The sequence below is a fragment of the Lonchura striata genome, chromosome 21, assembly GCF_050655825.1.
Source record: "Lonchura striata isolate lonStrDom1 chromosome 21, ASM5065582v1, whole genome shotgun sequence".
Classification (NCBI taxonomy): domain Eukaryota; kingdom Metazoa; phylum Chordata; class Aves; order Passeriformes; family Estrildidae; genus Lonchura; species Lonchura striata.
The window spans coordinates 1208240-1225813 of record NC_140723.1 but is presented as its reverse complement, the minus strand read 5'-3'; the positions used below and the strand labels follow the sequence as shown (position 1 = coordinate 1225813).

The following is a 17574-nucleotide window of genomic DNA, read 5'->3' as shown; positions in this document are numbered from 1 at the left end:
AAATCTGGCCCTGTAGTGCCCCTTTGAGATTATTAATTTTTCAGCGTTTCCAGACAAAAAGACTGGTTTGTAGCGATGCTGCTCAAGCTGTAAAGCTGTGGATTGTCATAAATTCAGCAAGCCGTATTGCATGGGATACCTCCAAGGACCACCTAGGAGCTGCAGGAAGTGGTGCGAGTGATTCAGGAGGTGGCAGCCTGCCATCTGAGTCAGTGTGGAATGAATGCCCCTGCACGCTGCTGCAGTCACTGCTTTTTGGGGTTGGACAATAGCATGGGTCTTGACATTTCTCGTCACTGATGGTCTTGGGGCACTCGTGGAAAAAGAGCATGGTTAATTCAATAATTTGTTGAGCATATTTTGATATCTGTGGGGAATAGTTCCTCTATGCCAGCCACTGTGGTCCTTCAAAAAAAAAAAACCACATTCACATCAGAATAAATTTATTACTCTAGCTGACCAGAAACACCGGGGACATTGTAGATACAGCACAAATATGTTCTTTCACACCCTGCAAAATAAAAATAGGAGAGTTTATGTCAAATAGATACATATTTGGGTAGCTTTTTCAAAACTACTTTGCTTTGACCTGGTCCTGCTCATATTTAAGTTACTTCCCCCCACTAATTTCAGGGAGAAGTGGGGTGGAGGAGTGAGAGGAGCAGCAGGGAAGCTGGAGGAAACCAGACATGACAAGTGCTGAAGCAGAACTTCTCAGCTTTGTGGTGGCTTCTCGCCAGATGAGATCACAGCTCCTATGGAATCCTGTCTGCTTTTATTTCCTTAGCATTTGTCTTTCTTGCTTCCTCAAGAAGCAGGAATTGCTGACCTTCAGTCGCTTGCTCTGAGCGCTGTCTCCATCTCAAACAGCAGCACAGAGGCAGAGGGGGTGAGTGACAGGGGCCAGCGTTTGTGGCCTGCAATGGGATCCCTCTAAGCCTTTTTGGAGAACTGGCTGGGGATGGAGCCTGGATTAGCTGAGACTTTCCCAGCTCCCATCCTTGTGAGTTTTTGCTGAGACGATTGAAAGGAAGGCAGGAGGAGGAATGGCTTGGCAGGGCTGCTTTCCTGTGATCAGCATTCAGCGCTGCAGATTAGCCCTGGGGACTGACAGGGATGAGCATCCACCTTCTGAAAACCCTTTTGGATGTCTGAAGCGAAATATTTAAATCCTTCGGGCTCCCAGCATGGCGTGTGAGGCTGGGACAGACTCTGTGGATGGGAGGGACACTGCCCTTGCAGCTGGCAGGCTGCAGCAGAGGGGATCCCATTGCTCACACAGAGAGCCCCGAGCCCTCTGAGCCCTGGGCAGGGCAGGGCTGGGAAAAGGCTCCCAGCAGCACGGGCAAGCAGCACCCTCTGCTGCTGGCAGAGCTGGCTCCAGAGCGGTTCAGAGGAGCCGAGGAAAGGCACCTGCAGCAGCTCCTCTGCAAAGGAGAGCAGCTCTGTGTGCTGGGCACTGAGCAGGGTCAGTTCTGTGTGCTGGACGCTGAGCAGGGTCAGCTCTGTGCTGGGCACTGAGCAGGGTCAGTTCTGAGTGCCGGACACTGAGCAGGGTCAGCTCTGTGTGCCAGACACTGAGCAGGGTCAGTTCTGTGTGCTGGGCACTGAGCAGGGTCAGCTCTGTGTTGGACACTGAGCAGGGTCAGCTCTGTGCTGTGCTGGACACTGAGCAGGGTCAGCTCTGTTCTGGACACTGAGCAGGGTCAGTTCTGTTCTGGACACTGAGCAGGGTCAGCTCTGTGCTGTGCTGGACACTGAGCAGGGTCAGTTCTGTTCTGGACACTGAGCAGGGTCAGTTCTGTGTTGGACACTGAGCAGGGTCAGCTCTGTGTGTTGGGCACTGAGCAGGGTCAGTTCTGAGTGCCGGACACTGAGCAGGGTCAGCTCTGTGTGCCAGACACTGAGCAGGGTCAGCTCTGTTCTGGACACTGAGCAGGGTCAGTTCTGTGTGCTGGACGCTGAGCAGGGTCAGTTCTGTGTTGGACACTGAGCAGGGTCAGCTCTGTGTGCTGGACGCTGAGCAGGGTCAGTTCTGTGTTGGACACTGAGCAGGGTCAGTTCTGAGTGCCGGACACTGAGCAGGGTCAGCTCTGTGTGCCAGACACTGAGCAGGGTCAGTTCTGTGCTGGACACTGAGCAGGGTCAGTTCTGTGCTGTGCTGGGCACTGAGTTCCAGTGTCCAGTTCCAGTGTCTGTGCCGGACACTGAGCAGGGTCAGTTCTGTGTGTTGGACACTGAGCAGGGTCAGTTCTGTGTTGGACACTGAGCAGGGTCAGTTCTGAGTGCTGGACACTGAGCAGGGTCAGCTCTGTGTGCCAGACACTGAGCAGGGTCAGTTCTGTGTTGGACACTGAGCAGGGTCAGCTCTGTGTGCTGGACGCTGAGCAGGGTCAGTTCTGTGCTGGACACTGAGCAGGGTCAGCTCTGTGTGCCAGACACTGAGCAGGGTCAGTTCTGTGTTGGACACTGAGCAGGGTCAGTTCTGTGTTGGACACTGAGCAGGGTCAGCTCTGTGTTGGACACTGAGCAGGGTCAGTTCTGTGTTGGACACTGAGCAGGGTCAGTTCTGTGTGCTGGGCACTGAGCAGGGTCAGTTCTGTGCTGTGCTGGACACTGAGCAGGGTCAGTTCTGTGTGCTGGGCACTGAGCAGGGTCAGTTCTGTGCTGTGTTGGACACTGAGCAGGGTCAGTTCTGTGTTGGACACTGAGCAGGGTCAGTTCTGTGTTGGACACTGAGCAGGGTCAGTTCTGTGCTGTGTTGGACACTGAGCAGGGTCAGTTCTGTGCTGGACACTGAGCAGGGTCAGTTCTGTGTGCTGGGCACTGAGCAGGGTCAGTTCTGTGCTGTGTTGGACACTGAGCAGGGTCAGTTCTGTGTTGGACACTGAGCAGGGTCAGCTCTGTGTGTTGGGCACTGAGCAGGGTCAGTTCTGTGCTGGACACTGAGCAGGGTCAGCTCTGTGTGCCAGACACTGAGCAGGGTCAGCTCTGTGTGCTGGGCACTGAGCAGGGTCAGTTCTGTGTTGGACACTGAGCAGGGTCAGCTCTGTGCTGTGCTGGACACTGAGCAGGGTCAGTTCTGTGTTGGACACTGAGCAGGGTCAGTTCTGTTCTGGACTCTGAGCAGGGTCAGTTCTGTGTTGGACACTGAGCAGGGTCAGTTCTGTGCTGGACACTCGGCTCCTCCAGGAAATCCTTGTACAGAGAAATTCTGGGTGTGTGAGAGCAGGGCCAGCTTTGCTTTGCTGCAACACCCTGTGCCAGCCCTGCACTGCTGCAGCACCAGTGCCATCCCTGCATCTCTGCAGAGCCCTTCCAGCTGCAGGGAAACCAGCCCTTCCTTCCAAGCCCTTCCTCCCAGGAAAACCAGCACGGGTGCATCAGCAGCAGTGCAGCAAGAACACTGATTTAATTCCTGCCATGCTCCCCTGCCAGGAGAGCCAAGCGTTCCCCGTGGCACTGCGATGGAGCTGCTGCTGCTCCCCTCCCTGCCTGGATGAGGGGTCAGCTGGGATTTTCCTGTGGCAATCAGCTGGAGGTCAGGACTCAGTTCTGGGACCTTCCACGGGCCCTGCCAGCCCCGAGCCACAGCTGGGCTCAGCTGCAACTTCAGCTGCAGCCCCTGAGCTCAGAGTCAAAAACGCAGCTCTGGGAAGTGTGTGCTCTGGAGAACTCTGTGCTGGGCTGACAGTGTCCATGGAAATGCAATGGAAATGTGGAGCAGGGGAGATTTCCTGGCCTGGCCTTTCCAGGACCCTGCACAGCACTGGGTGATTCCATCTTCTCACCTTAAAAGGGCTTTGGCTGCTCCTTACTTTGAAAAGTCCTGGCCTTGCCTGGATGAAGAAACCAAATAGCAAGAGTCAGAGTGAACATTTAACACTGCAGTGACATTGTGGCATTGCACAACTAAAACCCTGAAATTTCACTCACCAGGACGACAGGGAAAGACCACCCATCTCTGGAAGAAATTAAAAGACACTTCTGGTTAAAAACTATTTTTTATCAATATAATTCTCCATTCATTAAACAACATCAAAAGAATCACAAAACTTTACTCGCGGGGAAAAAAAAGAGATTTTACAATTTGATTTATAAAAGTTGAATTTAAAAATTAGTTGTTTCCAGTTTTCTGTAAAACATATAATCATACCATTGAATTGTAGGAATGCACTTGACATTAAAAAAATTGATAAAAATCAGTATCAATAATGACTTATGGGAGAAACAGACTCTAAGAAGTTACTCCATGGAGCTGCCTTTGCAAAGAAAGATTAATACAAGCTCTTAAGAAGGTGCACACCTTCTATTAATAACTTTCACAAAATAAAAATAGCCCTGCTTCCTTGGCCTACAGCCCAGTGGATTGCTGCCATTCCTCCTCATCAGATTTGTTGCTCATTTAACCCTTCTTCCCATCCAGTCTCTCTCTTTCCAGACATAAATTTTGTATATGCAAAAATATTTGGTTTTCATTTAGCAAATGCTAAGTATTAAAGAGTTTAACAGAAACTGTCTGTGTGGAAAAAAATATACTTCTGAAAAATCCCCCAAAGAATCCAGATAGCTCCACTCACCAAGGAAAACATGTGGAAACTTTGAATGGATTTTAATAAAATCTCTGATAAATTTTGGGGTGACCCCCTAGATAGAGACTTCACAAATAAACCTTATTTTCAGCTGCAAAGAACAGTAGCTCCCTGGGGAAAACCCACGTGCTTATTTCAAAGTGCAAATAAACGTTTCAGTGTTTATTTCAAGAGGTGCCAGCCACATATTATCAAGCAAGTGTACAAAAATAGGAAAACTCTAATGCCACAGTCATCTGTAAGCGAGGAATAAACCGTTATTCCTAACAATATAGCTACTCTCTCATTGGTCATTTCCTCATTAAAACTTGTTCCCTCACACCAAATACAAAGAACTGGAATGAAGTTAACATGGGCATTTTGGTTTAAAAAGAAAAGATTCCTCTGCTGGCTAAAGCCAGCAGTTCCTCTGAGCAGCAAGCTTTCCCCCGGTGATGGCTGCGCTGCTGGAAACACAGCTCTGTGAGCTGCCACAATTCCTCAGCCTGTGCCCATCATTTTGGGAGCCCCCAGAGCAGTTTGTGCCCCGTGGCACAGCCACCCCTCCACGGAGGCAGCCAGCTACTGCCCGCAGGCTCTGGCACCTGGCAGAGGCTCGGGGCTGCACGTGCACACCACCATCACTGCCCTGAGACCACAGCCTGCCCAGCCAGGCCCAGCAGGGCAGGGCATCAGCGTGGTGCTGCTGTCTTTTAGCCTGAGAATGATGTAAAATTAGAAAGATTTTGGCAGGCGGTTGATTTAACAAAGTGCCTGCGAGGTAGGTACACGCCAGCAAGCACAAAGGCCTGACAGGGAAACTGAGGCACTTCAAGGTGAAGTCGTTTGTCCAAAGTGTCAGTCAGAACCCAGAGCAGAGCCAGAAAGCTGCACTGGGCTCCTGGCTCCTCCTGAGCTCTGGCCACTGAGCCCAGCTCCTCCAGGCTCAAATGTCAGAGGTGCTCCCAGATGCTGGAGGTGTCAGGGATGAAGCTGCTGCTGGCCACGGAGGAACGAGGACATGGTGCAGGACAATCCAGGCTGTAAAGGCCACGCAGACAAGGCAGAGGAGGGACCCTGTGCAGCCATCACCCCAGCAGAGCTTCATAATCCACGTACCACACCAGCTGGCCCGAGCTGGGGCTGACGCCCGAGATCGGCCACTTCCTGGGCTCGTGGCCCACCCTGCTGAGCAGCGTGGTGATGTCGTGCTTGCCCTTGCCCAAAACCAGCACGAACACCTGCCTGGCCCTGTTGATGAGGGGCAGGCTGAGGCTCATCCTCTGGTGAGGCTTGGCAGGGCTCTCGGTCAGCACCACGGTGGCGGCCCCTTCCAGGCCGCTCTCGGCGCGGGGGAAGAGCGAGGCCGTGTGCCCGTCCTCGCCCACCCCCAGCAGCACCAGGTCGAAGCTGGCGTTGGCCACCAGGGCCACGATGTCCTTGGCGTAGAGCTGGGCGCCGCCGTCCTCCTCCACGCACAGGCGGCGGTTGAGGTGCACGGGCATGGGGTGGATGTTGAAGTAGGGCACGCGGACGTGCTGCAGGAGGTGCCTGTGCAGCCCCTGGAAGTTGGACTCGCTGTCGGTCAGGGGCACGCAGCGCTCGTCCACCAGCCACACGTGGCTCTGCTGCCAGGGGAAGCCGTAGTGGTGCCTGGCCAGGCGCTGGAACAGCCCCACGGGGCTGGAGCCGCCCGACAGGGCCAGGTGGAACTGCCCCGAGCGAGCCACGCTCCTCACGGCCGCCTCCTCCACGTCGGAGGCCAGCCGGGCAATCAGCTCCTCGGCCCAGCCCGAGACCAGGGGACTCTGCCGAAATTTGGACTGGATGGCCCTGAAGTCCCTGGGCATCTGCCCGCCGGGGTGCAGCAGCTCCGCGGGCTCCGCCAGGGCGAACGCCACTCCACCAGGCACCATCTGGAAGTCCAGGAGCTGCTGGTTCTCCACGCCGCCGGGGTAGAGGCGTGGCGGCTGGCTGGAGGTGCTGTCCAGCAGAGGGGTCCAGAAGGCCCAGGAAGCCAGCAGGCTCTCCACGGGGATGAAGAAATCCTTCCTGCCGTGGTAGATGTTGGAGATGACGACAGAATAGGCGTCCCTCTCCCTCACAGGGCTGTACACGTAGAAGTCGGACAGCGGCTGTCCGAAGAGGCGCAGGTCTGAGCGAGGCCCTGCTTCTCTCCAGCTGTCTTTGGGCATGACGGGCTGGAAGAGGTTCCTGCTCACCAGCACCGCGGGGGCGCCGAGGGCACCGTGCCCGAAGTAGAAGATGATCTGCTTGGGTTGGCACTGGCTGCGCCCTGCATCCCTCAGGGTGCCACTCTGAGGGCAGTAGGCCATGTTCTTGAAGAGGACGCGGGCGTAGCCCACCCGCTCATCCAGAGCCTTCCCGGAGGTGAGGAGGAACGGGACCCCTTCCCAGCGTGGGCTCTGGCTCTGGATCAGCACCCCTGCAACGACACCCAGCCACCACACTGACCAGCAGGCACCCCTGGGGCACCTCCACCACCTGCCCACTACGCACCCTCTGTGGCAGGCACATTCTTCTCAGGATTTTTCATGGAGGAGCACAGAGAGAAGAAAGAGAAAACTATTTCTATTTCTGCTCCTTGTTTTTCCCATGTGGAATGTGTTTGGAGAATTGTTTCCCTGGGGTGATGGCTTGGTTGAGTTCTGGTGAGGATTGTTTGAGCCTGATGGTCAATCCAACCCACTTGGGGTTGGGCTCTCAGAGAGGAGCACGAGTTGTTAGATATGGCAGTTAGAAAAGGTAGGTTTGTATATTAGTATCTCATTTAAATAGAATATTAATGTATTATAGTATAATTATAATAAAAAAATAATTCAACCTTCTGAACTGGAGTCAGACATCATAATTTCTTCCAACTGGGTTCACCTGCATTTACAATAGCCCTCCTCAGCTCCTTTGGTAGCCACCGTGTCTCTAGCTCCACATTCAGCCCTTCCGTGACTTCACTGCCTCCCCAGAACTCAATCTTTATGGTCCCTTCCCACCCAGGCCATCCACGATTCTCACTCTCTCCAGCTCCCTGCTGTGCTCCCTCCCAGCTATCCCACTTTTTCAGCCTCCTCTCATCTTGCAGGAAACCAATTTCTGAGCAGGAGCATCATTTGGACAATTCTCTTCCTGCTGGAGATGGCCTCGATTCACTGAGAACAAAGCTTTGCCCCTCAGCTGCAGAGAGCAACTCGAGTGTATGGAAAGGCAAAGGAGCTTACAGACCACTTCCAAAAACAACGCAGAGATTTTATCATCCTGGGCCTTAGCTCTTACACCTCCCTGGATCACAGGGACAGTGTTACGTCGTCCAGCTCCCAGTCTCCATCACTGGCTGCCTGGGCACATCCCTGAGCCAGCAGTGAGCCCTGGAGCCATGGAGCTGGCACTGCAGAGCCCACAGCTCCTGCTCCCAGTCTCCATCACTGGCTGCCTGGGCACATCCCTGAGCCAGCAGTGTGCCCTGGAGCCGTGGCACTGCAGAGCCCACAGCTCCTGCTCCCAGTCTCCATCACCAGCTGCCTGGGCACATCCCTGAGCCAGCAGTGAGCCCCAGAGCCGTGGAGCTGGCACTGCAGAGCCCACAGCTCCTGCTCCCCAGTCTCCATCACTGGCTGCCTGGGCACAGGGCACATCCCTGAGCCAGCAGTGAGCCCCAGAGCCGTGGAGCTCGCACTGCAGAGCCCACAGCTCCTGCTCTCCCCAGCTCTGGCCGCTCCCCTGGCCGGGGCCCAAACCCTCACCTGCAAAGGTCGGCGTGGTGCTGACGTGGCCCTGTGCCTCCTGCAGCTCCTCCTGCACCTGCCTGTCGTAGTCCTGGTACTGCCCCAGCACGGCGCTGCTCCTCTGCAGCCCCCACAGCGCCTGCAGGGCCTGCAGCTTGCGCTGCACCAGCTCCTGGGCGCTGCTGGTGTTGGCTGGCAGCTCCATGATGAGGAACAGCAGGGCCTCGGTGAGGTGGTTTTGCAGCACGTCCCGGATCACCCCGTACTGCTCGTAGAACCTGGTGCGGCCTGGGCGCGGCCAGGAGGCAAAACGCTGCTCAGGTGAGCTGGCTCCCCCCTGCACCACGGCGTGGGCCAGGAGAGCACAGCCCCGAGCCCCTCTCCTCCCCACCCAGCCATTCACCCGAGGCAACCGAGCTCAGGGAAGCTGTGGCTGTCCTGTCACTGGTGTGTTCAGGGTCTGCTTGGACAGAGCCTCGGGAAACCTGTCCTGAAAGCTGTCACTGCTTGTAGCAGGATGAGATGGTTTTCATGTGCTCAGAAGCTCTGGCTGAGCCATACCCTTGGGAGACAAAATCTTGTGCACAGAGCCACGCTTCCCTTTCGCTGCCTGGCTTCTCATGGGGGTGGGAACAGTGGGAGAAGGACAGGGCACTGCTGGCATGACTCAGGGCTGTGTGCCAGCAGCAGCAGCTGCATCACGACCACAGGACCACAGCCTTCCCCCACTGCTGATCACTCATCTGCCCCCAGTCCAAAGGCACATTCAGTAATGGGATCAATGCTGCAGACTTGCTGGGAGCCAGCCTGCCTGCTGAAGCTGAACAGGGGAAAAAAGACATCAAGTGACAAATGACAAATTTGTTCAGAGAGGGGAGGGCACAGGGAGTGGCTGGGGCTGTGCACAGACAATGCTGCTCCCCCTAAATCTCTCTGCAGTGCACCCCTCTCCCACAAACATGCTCAGGTGAGCTCTGGGCTGCCAAACCAAAGCTTACCACTCCAAGTCTGACCAAACTGCATTAACTGGGTCTGTGGTGGCTGGGGGAGGGAGGCAGAGGTGAAGTGAGTGGGAAGCAATGCTGCTGGAGCAGCAGCCAGGGCAGCTGCCGTGGCAGCCCAGCCCGGCAGCTTTGTGCTGAGCACTGCAGAGGATGCTGCAGCATTGCAGGCAGGCAGTGCAGCCGTGTCCTTCAGCAGGAGCCCCACGCTGCCTCTCTGGGCTGGGACTGTCCCTCTGCAGTGCTCTCCCTACCACAGAGGTGGGGAAAGAAACAGGCAGACAAACCCAGGCTGAGCCAGGGACAGAAACATCCAGGCAGGAGATGCACAAGCACCTCCCAGAGAACTCGGGGTGAGCCTGGTGGCTGACAGGACAGCAGGACAGCTGAAGTGGCCTTAGACTGCATCAATTCCAAATCCAGCACTGTTCACCAATAACTGGGACAGAAAGGTCAGCAGTGCCCCCAGAGCTCTGCAGCAGAAAAAGGTGGGGAGTTCTGCCCCTGCTCCCAGACAAATTGTAAATGGATTTTTTTCCTTAAAGGCAGCAACACTACCTGGAAGCGAGTCAGTCTCCAGCACAGGAGGGGTAGCACAGTCCCTCTCTGTTTCCAGGGAGCAACACGCCATTCACCTGTTTATTCTATATTTCTGTACCAGCACCACCTCCAGGGCCACCTCCCCATGCTTCAGGAACCTGCCAGCTCTCACTCACTCCCCTGCACGCTGCCTCACCAACCTTTAGCATCCACGGTCTCCTTCAAGACAACCTCCACTCGTTCCACATGATGGCGGTTCCAGATGGGGCCCAGAACCTGTCGGTTCTGATCCCGAAAAGGCAGGATATGGGCCACAGCCTGTCAGGGGGAAAGTTCAAAGACTCAGTAAAAACTCAGCAGATTCCCACAGTGCCTCTGCCTCACTGCCCCATCCAGCAGAGCAGAGTGGGTCAGAGAAGAGAAAAGCAGCAGGAGAGCCTGCAGTGATGCACAGTAGGGTTGCCAGTGGCTGTCCAGAGTGGACATTAAAGGTCTTTCTGAGGCATTTTGAGGTTTCATGTGAACAGGCTGAACTACAAACTGCAGAGCACTCAGTTTATATCTGTCAGAGGACAAAGGGCTGAGTCAGACCATCCTGGGACTAACGTAAGGTTCCAAAGTGCTGAAATACATCACTTCAGATGCTTACACCACTAAAGCCATCTGCTCTTTTGGGGAGACAGAATAAACCCCCAAAATAAAACAGAAGTTCCCCCTCTCAGTGGAGATGCTCTCCTTGCAGCTGGACATGCAACTTCTGAGCAGAACTGGCCACATTGCCATGGCTGGAACAGGCTGCTGTAAAGTGTGGCATCACACTCCTGAGAAACAAGGATGGCATGTCCTTGGACACACTCCTCTGGGACAGTGCAGCTCCACGTCCTGAGCGGTACCTGCAGCAGACAATCCTTCAGGGCAGGAAGAAACCTTCCCCTCAGCATCCCCCAGAACTAACACCCCATCAGCTCCTTATCATATCAAATGAAGGAGTGCTTCCAGAAGCCGTGGCTAAGCAGAGAGGCCTGTGTGGAATGAGATGTGGAGCTGGGAGAGGACAAGTGCTGCTCACTCAGCGAAACCAAAGCCCTGACCTTGGGGAGGAGGCCGGAGGAGCTCGGCATCTCTGCTCCAGGCACAGAGCCCAGCCCTAAAGCCCAGCCTGCTCTGCAGAAGGGATCCTCAGCACCCCAGCAGGAGGAAACCCTGCTTTGGTCTGCACCTTTCCTCTGCTCTCCCGGGACAGAGAAACAGGACAGGATTCCAGGAGCAAATGGAGGCTCTGCATGGATTTGGGAGGGGAACAGTGCTGCCAGCAGATGCGGAACCACCAGGAGTGTCCCAGGCACCGAGCCCCGAGCTGTTCACCTGCTTGCCCAGGTAGTGGTCCACCCGGTACATCTCCTCCTCGCTGAAGAAGCCTGCCAGCTCTGCAGCCAGCTGCTGGGCCGACTGCAGGTCGTGGCCAAAGGGCTTCTCCAGCACCACGCGCAGCCAGGCCCCGGCGCGGGGCCGGCAGCTGCTGTTGATGTGCCTGGCGATCTCCGCGTAGGCAAACGGTGGCACCGAGAGGTAGAAGATCCTGCCAGCCTCCTTCAGCCCCTCCTGGCCAAGCAGGGTCTCGATCTCTCTGTTCAGAGCTCTGTAGTCCTCGGCAGACCCCAGCTGGTGGTACTGGCTCAGCTTCAGGAACTGGTCCTTGAGCACGGCGCACCTGTTGGGAGCCTCGTCTTGGGGACAGGACAGCCTCTTCAGCTCGTCGAACATCAGCCTCTGCCCCGGCTCCAGAGCAGCCAGGGCAGCCCCGTGGAACGTGAAGCTGTGGCCACTGCTCACTTGGTCCCTGTAGAGCTGGAACAGACCCTGCCACAGATACTTCTTGGCCAAATCCCCGTTGGCTCCCAGCAAGACCACGGAGATGTGGCCCTGCGATGCTCTGGCTGGGGATGGGAGGGCTCCCACGAACAACACCGTGCACAGGACCCTTCCCAGCATCCTGGGGAGCAGAGTCAGAGCCAGGAACACTAGAGGTCAGGAATAAAAACACAAATCATTCCACGTTGTAGCGCTGCAAAACACAACACAAGGTAGCTGCTTTCCCCAGCAGAGCCAGGGGTTTCTGCCTGGATCCTCCACCCAACAGCTTCTCCTCCCCTCCACGATCTGAGTCAAGGCAGTAATTTGGGTTCTTGACAAAGCTGCAGCCTCCTTCTGCACTCCAGAAGTGGAAGGCAGCGTGTGCTGAAGGTGCTTGGGCAGTCCTGTTCCCACAGCTGGGGATGTCAGTGCATTTGCACAGGGAAACTGAAACCCATTTTCATCCCAATCTCAGAGCTGGCCACAAGGAGCACACGTGCCTGCACACCAAGCACACGTGTCGTGTCTGCACGCTGAGCACACGTGTCTGCACCCTGAATCCTGTTCCAAGGTCCTGCTTGGGACTGTGCTCAGGCACTGCTGGGCTGCCTTGGCACGGCTTCGTGTCAATATTGTCAGAGCAGCTCAGGGACAAACAGGACTGCTGGCAGCCCCAGGCTCTTCTTTCACCTGATGGCTCCTGTGCACCTGAACTGGGCTCTAATGGCTGCTGGGAGACTTGTGTAAAAAACAACTCTGGGCACGAGCTTCAGCCCTCATTGGTGTGAGCCAGTCTAGATGCTGCTCAGGGTGCCTGTGGCTGTGGCCAGGTGAAGCCAGGGCTTTGTGTTCTGCCTCCTGCAACCTCCACCACTGAAGAGCAGGTCCTGTTCTGGCCTTCTCCACTCACTGCCCCTTCAAACCACTGCAGCCAGGCCAAACAGTCCCTTTGCTCACGCTCATTTATTCAACATAAAGTTGTTTGTAAGAGGAAAGACATGTTTAGCACTTACACTGAGAAACACAGCAGTGACTTTGCATCTCAAGAGATGTAATGTCACTGAAGAGAGGTTTAGTCACTCCTGTATGGGTGACTAAACCACTGTGCTGCTCTCATCATGCCAGGTATTATTCAGCAGCTTTCACCCTGGCTGTCTCCTTCCTTAATGTCATTTTACAAGCTGTGTTTAGCTTGTAAAGCTGAGCCTTCACAGCACACAATATTATTGACTTCTTTAAAAACTTTGAGCTCTGGTCAATAAATGGTGATAACCAAACAATTACAAGGAACATCTGGATATCTCTCCCTGTCTGCAGCTTGAAAGTCTGTGGAAATTTTGTGTTTCTCTCCAGCACTCACCTGTAACACAGGAGCTTTGGAGACCACAAAAGCAGCTGGAGGTTTTTCTCCTGCCCAGCCTCTCCCAGCGCAGATCCTGCTCCTCCTGTGCCTGGCTGTCTCTGATCAGTGGTCAGGTGTGCAGGACAGATAAGGCAGGTCGTTCCCTTCCTGGAAAACGGGAGGAAAGACCCAATTACAACAGAGGAAAAACCAAAAGTGCCTGAGCCAGCAACGTCCCAGCACATCCGTGCTCGCAGTCCTGCCCCACTGGCTGTGCTGAAGCCTTTGGCTGCTGCCTGGGAGCAGGTAAAACCCAGGCAGTGTGGCAGCTCCTGCTCCCAGGCACTACAGCCAGCTGGAATACAGCCTGCAAGTTTAACTCCTTGCTCCCCAGCCCTCTGCCGTGGCTGTCTCCCCTCCCTCCCTCCTCTCCTCGCTGTTTGGGCTCCCACAGAAGGAACCCAGCAGCACTGGCAGCTGCAAAGGGGCACTGCTGAGGTCTCACCTGCAGAATAAATGATTCTCTGCTTTCCCTTCCCCTGCTGTGGCATTGGAACACAGATGACAAAGTTCCTCAGTGCAATAAAGGGGTATTTACACTTCCTGAGCAACCTTTGCTCCGGGAAGCAGGGGCACTGAGCCCTGCTGTGCTGCAGGGGCAGGTGCCCGCTGAGGAATGGGAGGCTCTGGGTGGGCCACGCTGCTCCAGACCCATGGAAAAAAGGGAATTACCAAGGAACTTCCTGGCAGATTCAGCCACAGTCACGTGTGTTCCCAAACCAACGGAAAGGCAGTTTCACAACCCTCCCAATTGCAAAATATTGAGCTACAGTGCACAGAATAAGCTCAGTAAACCCAGCAGTGTTTGTTTACTGCTTTTATATCAGCTAACCACCACTGCTCCCATTAAAAAATAATACTCCAAAAATCCCCCTGCCAGGCAGAGCGAAGTTACTCAGGCTTTGGGAAAACATTCATGGGCCTTATTCACATAAAGCACGTGAGAGCTTGGCCCAGCAGCCAGGCTGTGCACTCCCCTGCACAGCCACTGCAGCTGTTCACAGGAGCTAATTTCAGGTTTCTATGGAAAAAATGCAAAAGGAACTTTTTGTCACTGCTGTATCCCCACTGAAGAATAATTACCAGGTGCACAGCCAAAAGAGCTGGCCTTTGATGATGGTCCTTGTGGGTCCCTTCCAGATGAGGATATTCTATGATTCTGTGGAAAATGCAGCATGGCCTGGGCTTCCCACAGGGCTCTGCACAAGGAACACAGGAAGGAAAGAGCTCTGAGATTCTCTGAGGACTGGAGAAACCCTACTGGTGTTCTGTGCTGGCAAACACCAGGGCAGGAATGACCTCACCAGCAGCTTCTGGAGAAGTCTGAGGCTTGATGAGGAGACTCACATTAAAAGCAAGCTGAGAGGTGCACAAATTCATGCTTGGTCCTTATGGCTCTGACTCAGCCTCACTCCGTGTGCTCTGGCCCCAGCATCGTGACAGCAGCCCTTTCCAAAACCCTGGAAAAGCAGGATGGGGGGACTGTGAGGAAACCAGCCCGGTGTGTGGGCAGCGCACGGAACTGGGGATGAGCTCACGGGTGACAGGGCTGAGCCCACCCGTGACAGGGCTGAGCCACCTATGACAGGGCTGAGCCCACCTGTGACAGGAATGAGCTCACCCGTGACAGGAATGAGCCCACCTGTGACAGGGCTGAGCCCACCTGTGACAGGGCTGAGCCACCTGTGACAGGGCTGAGCCCACCTGTGACAGGGCTGAGCCCACCCGTGACAGGGCTGAGCCACCTATGACAGGGCTGAGCCCACCTGTGACAGGGCTGAGCCACCTGTGACAGGGCTGAGCCCACCTGTGACAGGAATGAGCTCACCTGTGACAGGGCTGAGCACACCCGTGACAGGGCTGAGCCCACCTGTGACAGGGCTGAGCTCATGGGTGGCAGGGCTGAGCCCACCCATGACAAGGACAAGCCCACCTGTGACAGGGCTGAGCCCACCCGTGACAGGGATGAGCCCACCCGTGACAGGGCCGAGCCCCGGGCTGTCCCAGCCCCGAGCACCGAGCAGGACCCGCCGGCCCCGCCGCTGCCCGGTCCCGGGAAGGCCGGGCCGGTCCCGGGCGGACCCCGCGGGCTGCGGGGCCGGGAGCGGCCGGTGCCCGCACGGAGGGGCCGGCCCGGGGCTGCACCGAACCCTCTGTCCGTGCCTGCCCCTCGCCGGGACCACTCCCTCCATCCCGCATCCCTCCATCCCGCATCCCTCCATCCCGCATCCCCCCTCTATCCCATATCCCCCCTCTATCCATATCCCCCCTCCATCCCGCATCCCTCCATCCCGCATTCCAGCCGCCCACGCGGTGCCGGAGCGGGGAGGCCGGTGCGCGGTGGCGCAAGGCAAGACCGGCTGAGCGCCGGGCCCGGGCTGAGCCCTCCCCGGCCCGCACTGACCCCTCCGGTCCCGGTCCGCCCGGTCCCGGTCCCGGCCCCGGTCCCGGTCCCGGTCCCGGTCCGGTCCCGGCCCCGCCGCCCCCCGCTCACCGCACCGCGCCGGCGGCGGCGGGCCCGACACAGCGCCCCGCCCGCCCCGCGCAGACTCTGTGGTTGGCGGCGGCTCGCGCCCGGCGCCGCCGCTCGGGCGGGAGGGAAAAAAACCGCAGGGATGAGAGGCTCTGGGGACACGGGGACACGGAAACCCCACTGGGGACACGGGGACACTGAGCCCCCGGGGGACACGGGGACACAGAAACCCCACTGGGGACACGGGGACACGGAAACCCCACTGGGGACACGGGGACATAGAAACCCCACTGGGGACACGGGGACACAGAAACCCCGGGGGGACACGGGGACACAGAAACCCCGGGGGGACACGGGGACACGGAAACCCCACTGGGGACACGGGGACACAGAAACCCCACTGGGAACACGGGGACACAGAAACCCCACTGGGGACACGGGGACACTGAGCCCCCGGGGGACACGGGGACACAGAAACCCCGGGGGGACACGGGGACACAGAAACCCCACTGGGGAAACGGGGACACAGAAACCCCACTGGGGACACGGGGACACAGAAACCCCGGGGGGACACGGGGACACAGAAACCCCACTGGGGACACGGGGACACAGAAACCCCACTGGGGACACGGGGACACAGAAACCCCGGGGGGACACGGGGACACAGAAACCCCACTGGGGACACGGGGACACAGAGCCCCCGGGGGACACGGGGACACAGAAACCCCACTGGGGACACGGGGACACAGAAACCCCACTGGGGACACGGGGACACAGAGCCCCCGGGGGACACAGGGACACAGAATCCCCCCGGGGACACGGACCCCCAGACCCCGCCGGGAGCGCTCCCTGTGCCTGTTCGGAGCAAACCCAGCCCAGCCCCCGGTGCCTCCTCCCCACACCCGGCTCTGCGCTGCAGCTCCCGGTGCAGCGAAGCCCCGGTGCAGCCAGCTCGCTTCGAGCATCGCCTCCCCACTCCCGAGCCCCGCTGCGGAGCATCTCCCTGCAGCGCCCAAACGCTGCCTCTGGGCCGCCTTTGGAGGCTCTGAATTCACCAGCTGCTCTCCAGCTTAAAGCTCCATCCTCTGAAACACCATCTTTAAACACCACCTTTAAACACCACCTTTAACCACCACCTTTAACCACCCACCACCCAGAACAGCTCCTTTTCCTACAGAGCTTTTTATTTGCTTGTAGAACATCTGTCTCCTTAGTGTCCCTTTCCTTGCTTCCTCCTCTGAAACACCATCTTTAAACACCACCTTTAACCACCACCTTTAACCACCCACCGCCCAGAACAGCTCCTTTTCCTACAGAGCTCTTTATTTGCTTGTAGAACATCTGTCTCCTTAATGCCCCTTCCCTTGCTAGCTGCCTTTTATTCCTTTATTGCCATCACATGGCTCATCTGTCACACTGGACCTTTTTTCCTTAAAGGCACACGCAGCTGAGGAAGTCTGAAAAGGCTTTGACAAAAGCACATTCTGATCCAAACCATCATCCTCGCAAAATCTTACTTGCCCCAAATTATGAGATGTTACAGCTCCTTAATGAAACAGCTGAGATATTTTTAACATGGTCAAAAAACCTATTTTATCTTCTGACCTTCAGCTCAGAAATAGCTGCACTATTTTTTTTTTTCAGTTTTCCAAAAAAATGACTGCATAAAGCAAACCACCCCTACAATTTCAGCCTCAATATTTCAACTTTGGCACCATTATAACTAGCTGAAAACATGGTCTCTCAACAGAAGATATTAAACGACTACTACTACTCCCAACTTCCAGCTCTGTCTGTAATAATAACAAACTCAAGTGACCAGAGGCTGTGTTTGGGCATGGCAGTGGAAATCCTCCACAGCAGGGGGTTCTTTGGTTAGGAGTGGGGAAAACGATGTACAAAAGTGAGTTTGCTGCAGTGGGGCAAGGTTTTGGTGAGGCAGCCTTAGAGGAAACTCGCCTGTCACCTGCCAAATTGACCTGCCTCTGCAAAG

At 56.2% G+C, this 17574-nt stretch overlaps 1 protein-coding gene across 8 annotated transcripts; it reads right to left on the bottom strand.

The window, feature by feature from the left end:
* Window positions 1-3985: 3985 nt before the first annotated feature.
* H6PD (hexose-6-phosphate dehydrogenase/glucose 1-dehydrogenase) lies at window positions 3986-16914 on the bottom strand. 8 transcript variants are annotated; one of them, XM_085558666.1, is made up of 8 exons: window positions 16896-16914; window positions 14456-14568; window positions 14192-14307; window positions 13067-13216; window positions 11218-11873; window positions 10053-10170; window positions 8330-8599; window positions 3986-7017 (listed from the first exon to the last, which is right to left on the bottom strand). In XM_085558666.1, the coding sequence occupies exons 5-8, from the start codon at window positions 11842-11844 to the stop codon at window positions 5660-5662; spliced, it is 2373 nt and encodes a 790-aa protein (XP_085414792.1). In that variant the 5' UTR covers window positions 11845-11873; window positions 13067-13216; window positions 14192-14307; window positions 14456-14568; window positions 16896-16914; the 3' UTR covers window positions 3986-5659. The 8 variants fall into 8 exon arrangements, with proteins under 8 accessions (XP_085414792.1, XP_085414791.1, XP_031362518.2 ...); XM_085558665.1 differs by lacking the exon at window positions 16896-16914 and adding an exon at window positions 16871-16889; XM_031506658.2 differs by lacking the exon at window positions 16896-16914 and adding an exon at window positions 15603-15663.
* Window positions 16915-17574: the final 660 nt, after the last annotated feature.

Coding starts and splice junctions, on each gene's coding strand:
- H6PD (XM_085558666.1), bottom strand. CDS start 11,844: ATGCTGGGAAGGGTCCTGTGCACGGTGTTGTTCGTGGGAGCCCTCCCA. Junction 8,600..10,052: donor GGAGACCGTGGATGCTAAAG/GTTGGTGAGGCA, acceptor GGCCGCGCCCAG/GCCGCACCAGGTTCTACGAG. Junction 7,018..8,329: donor CACCACGCCGACCTTTGCAG/GTGAGGGTTTGG, acceptor GTGTCGTTGCAG/GGGTGCTGATCCAGAGCCAG.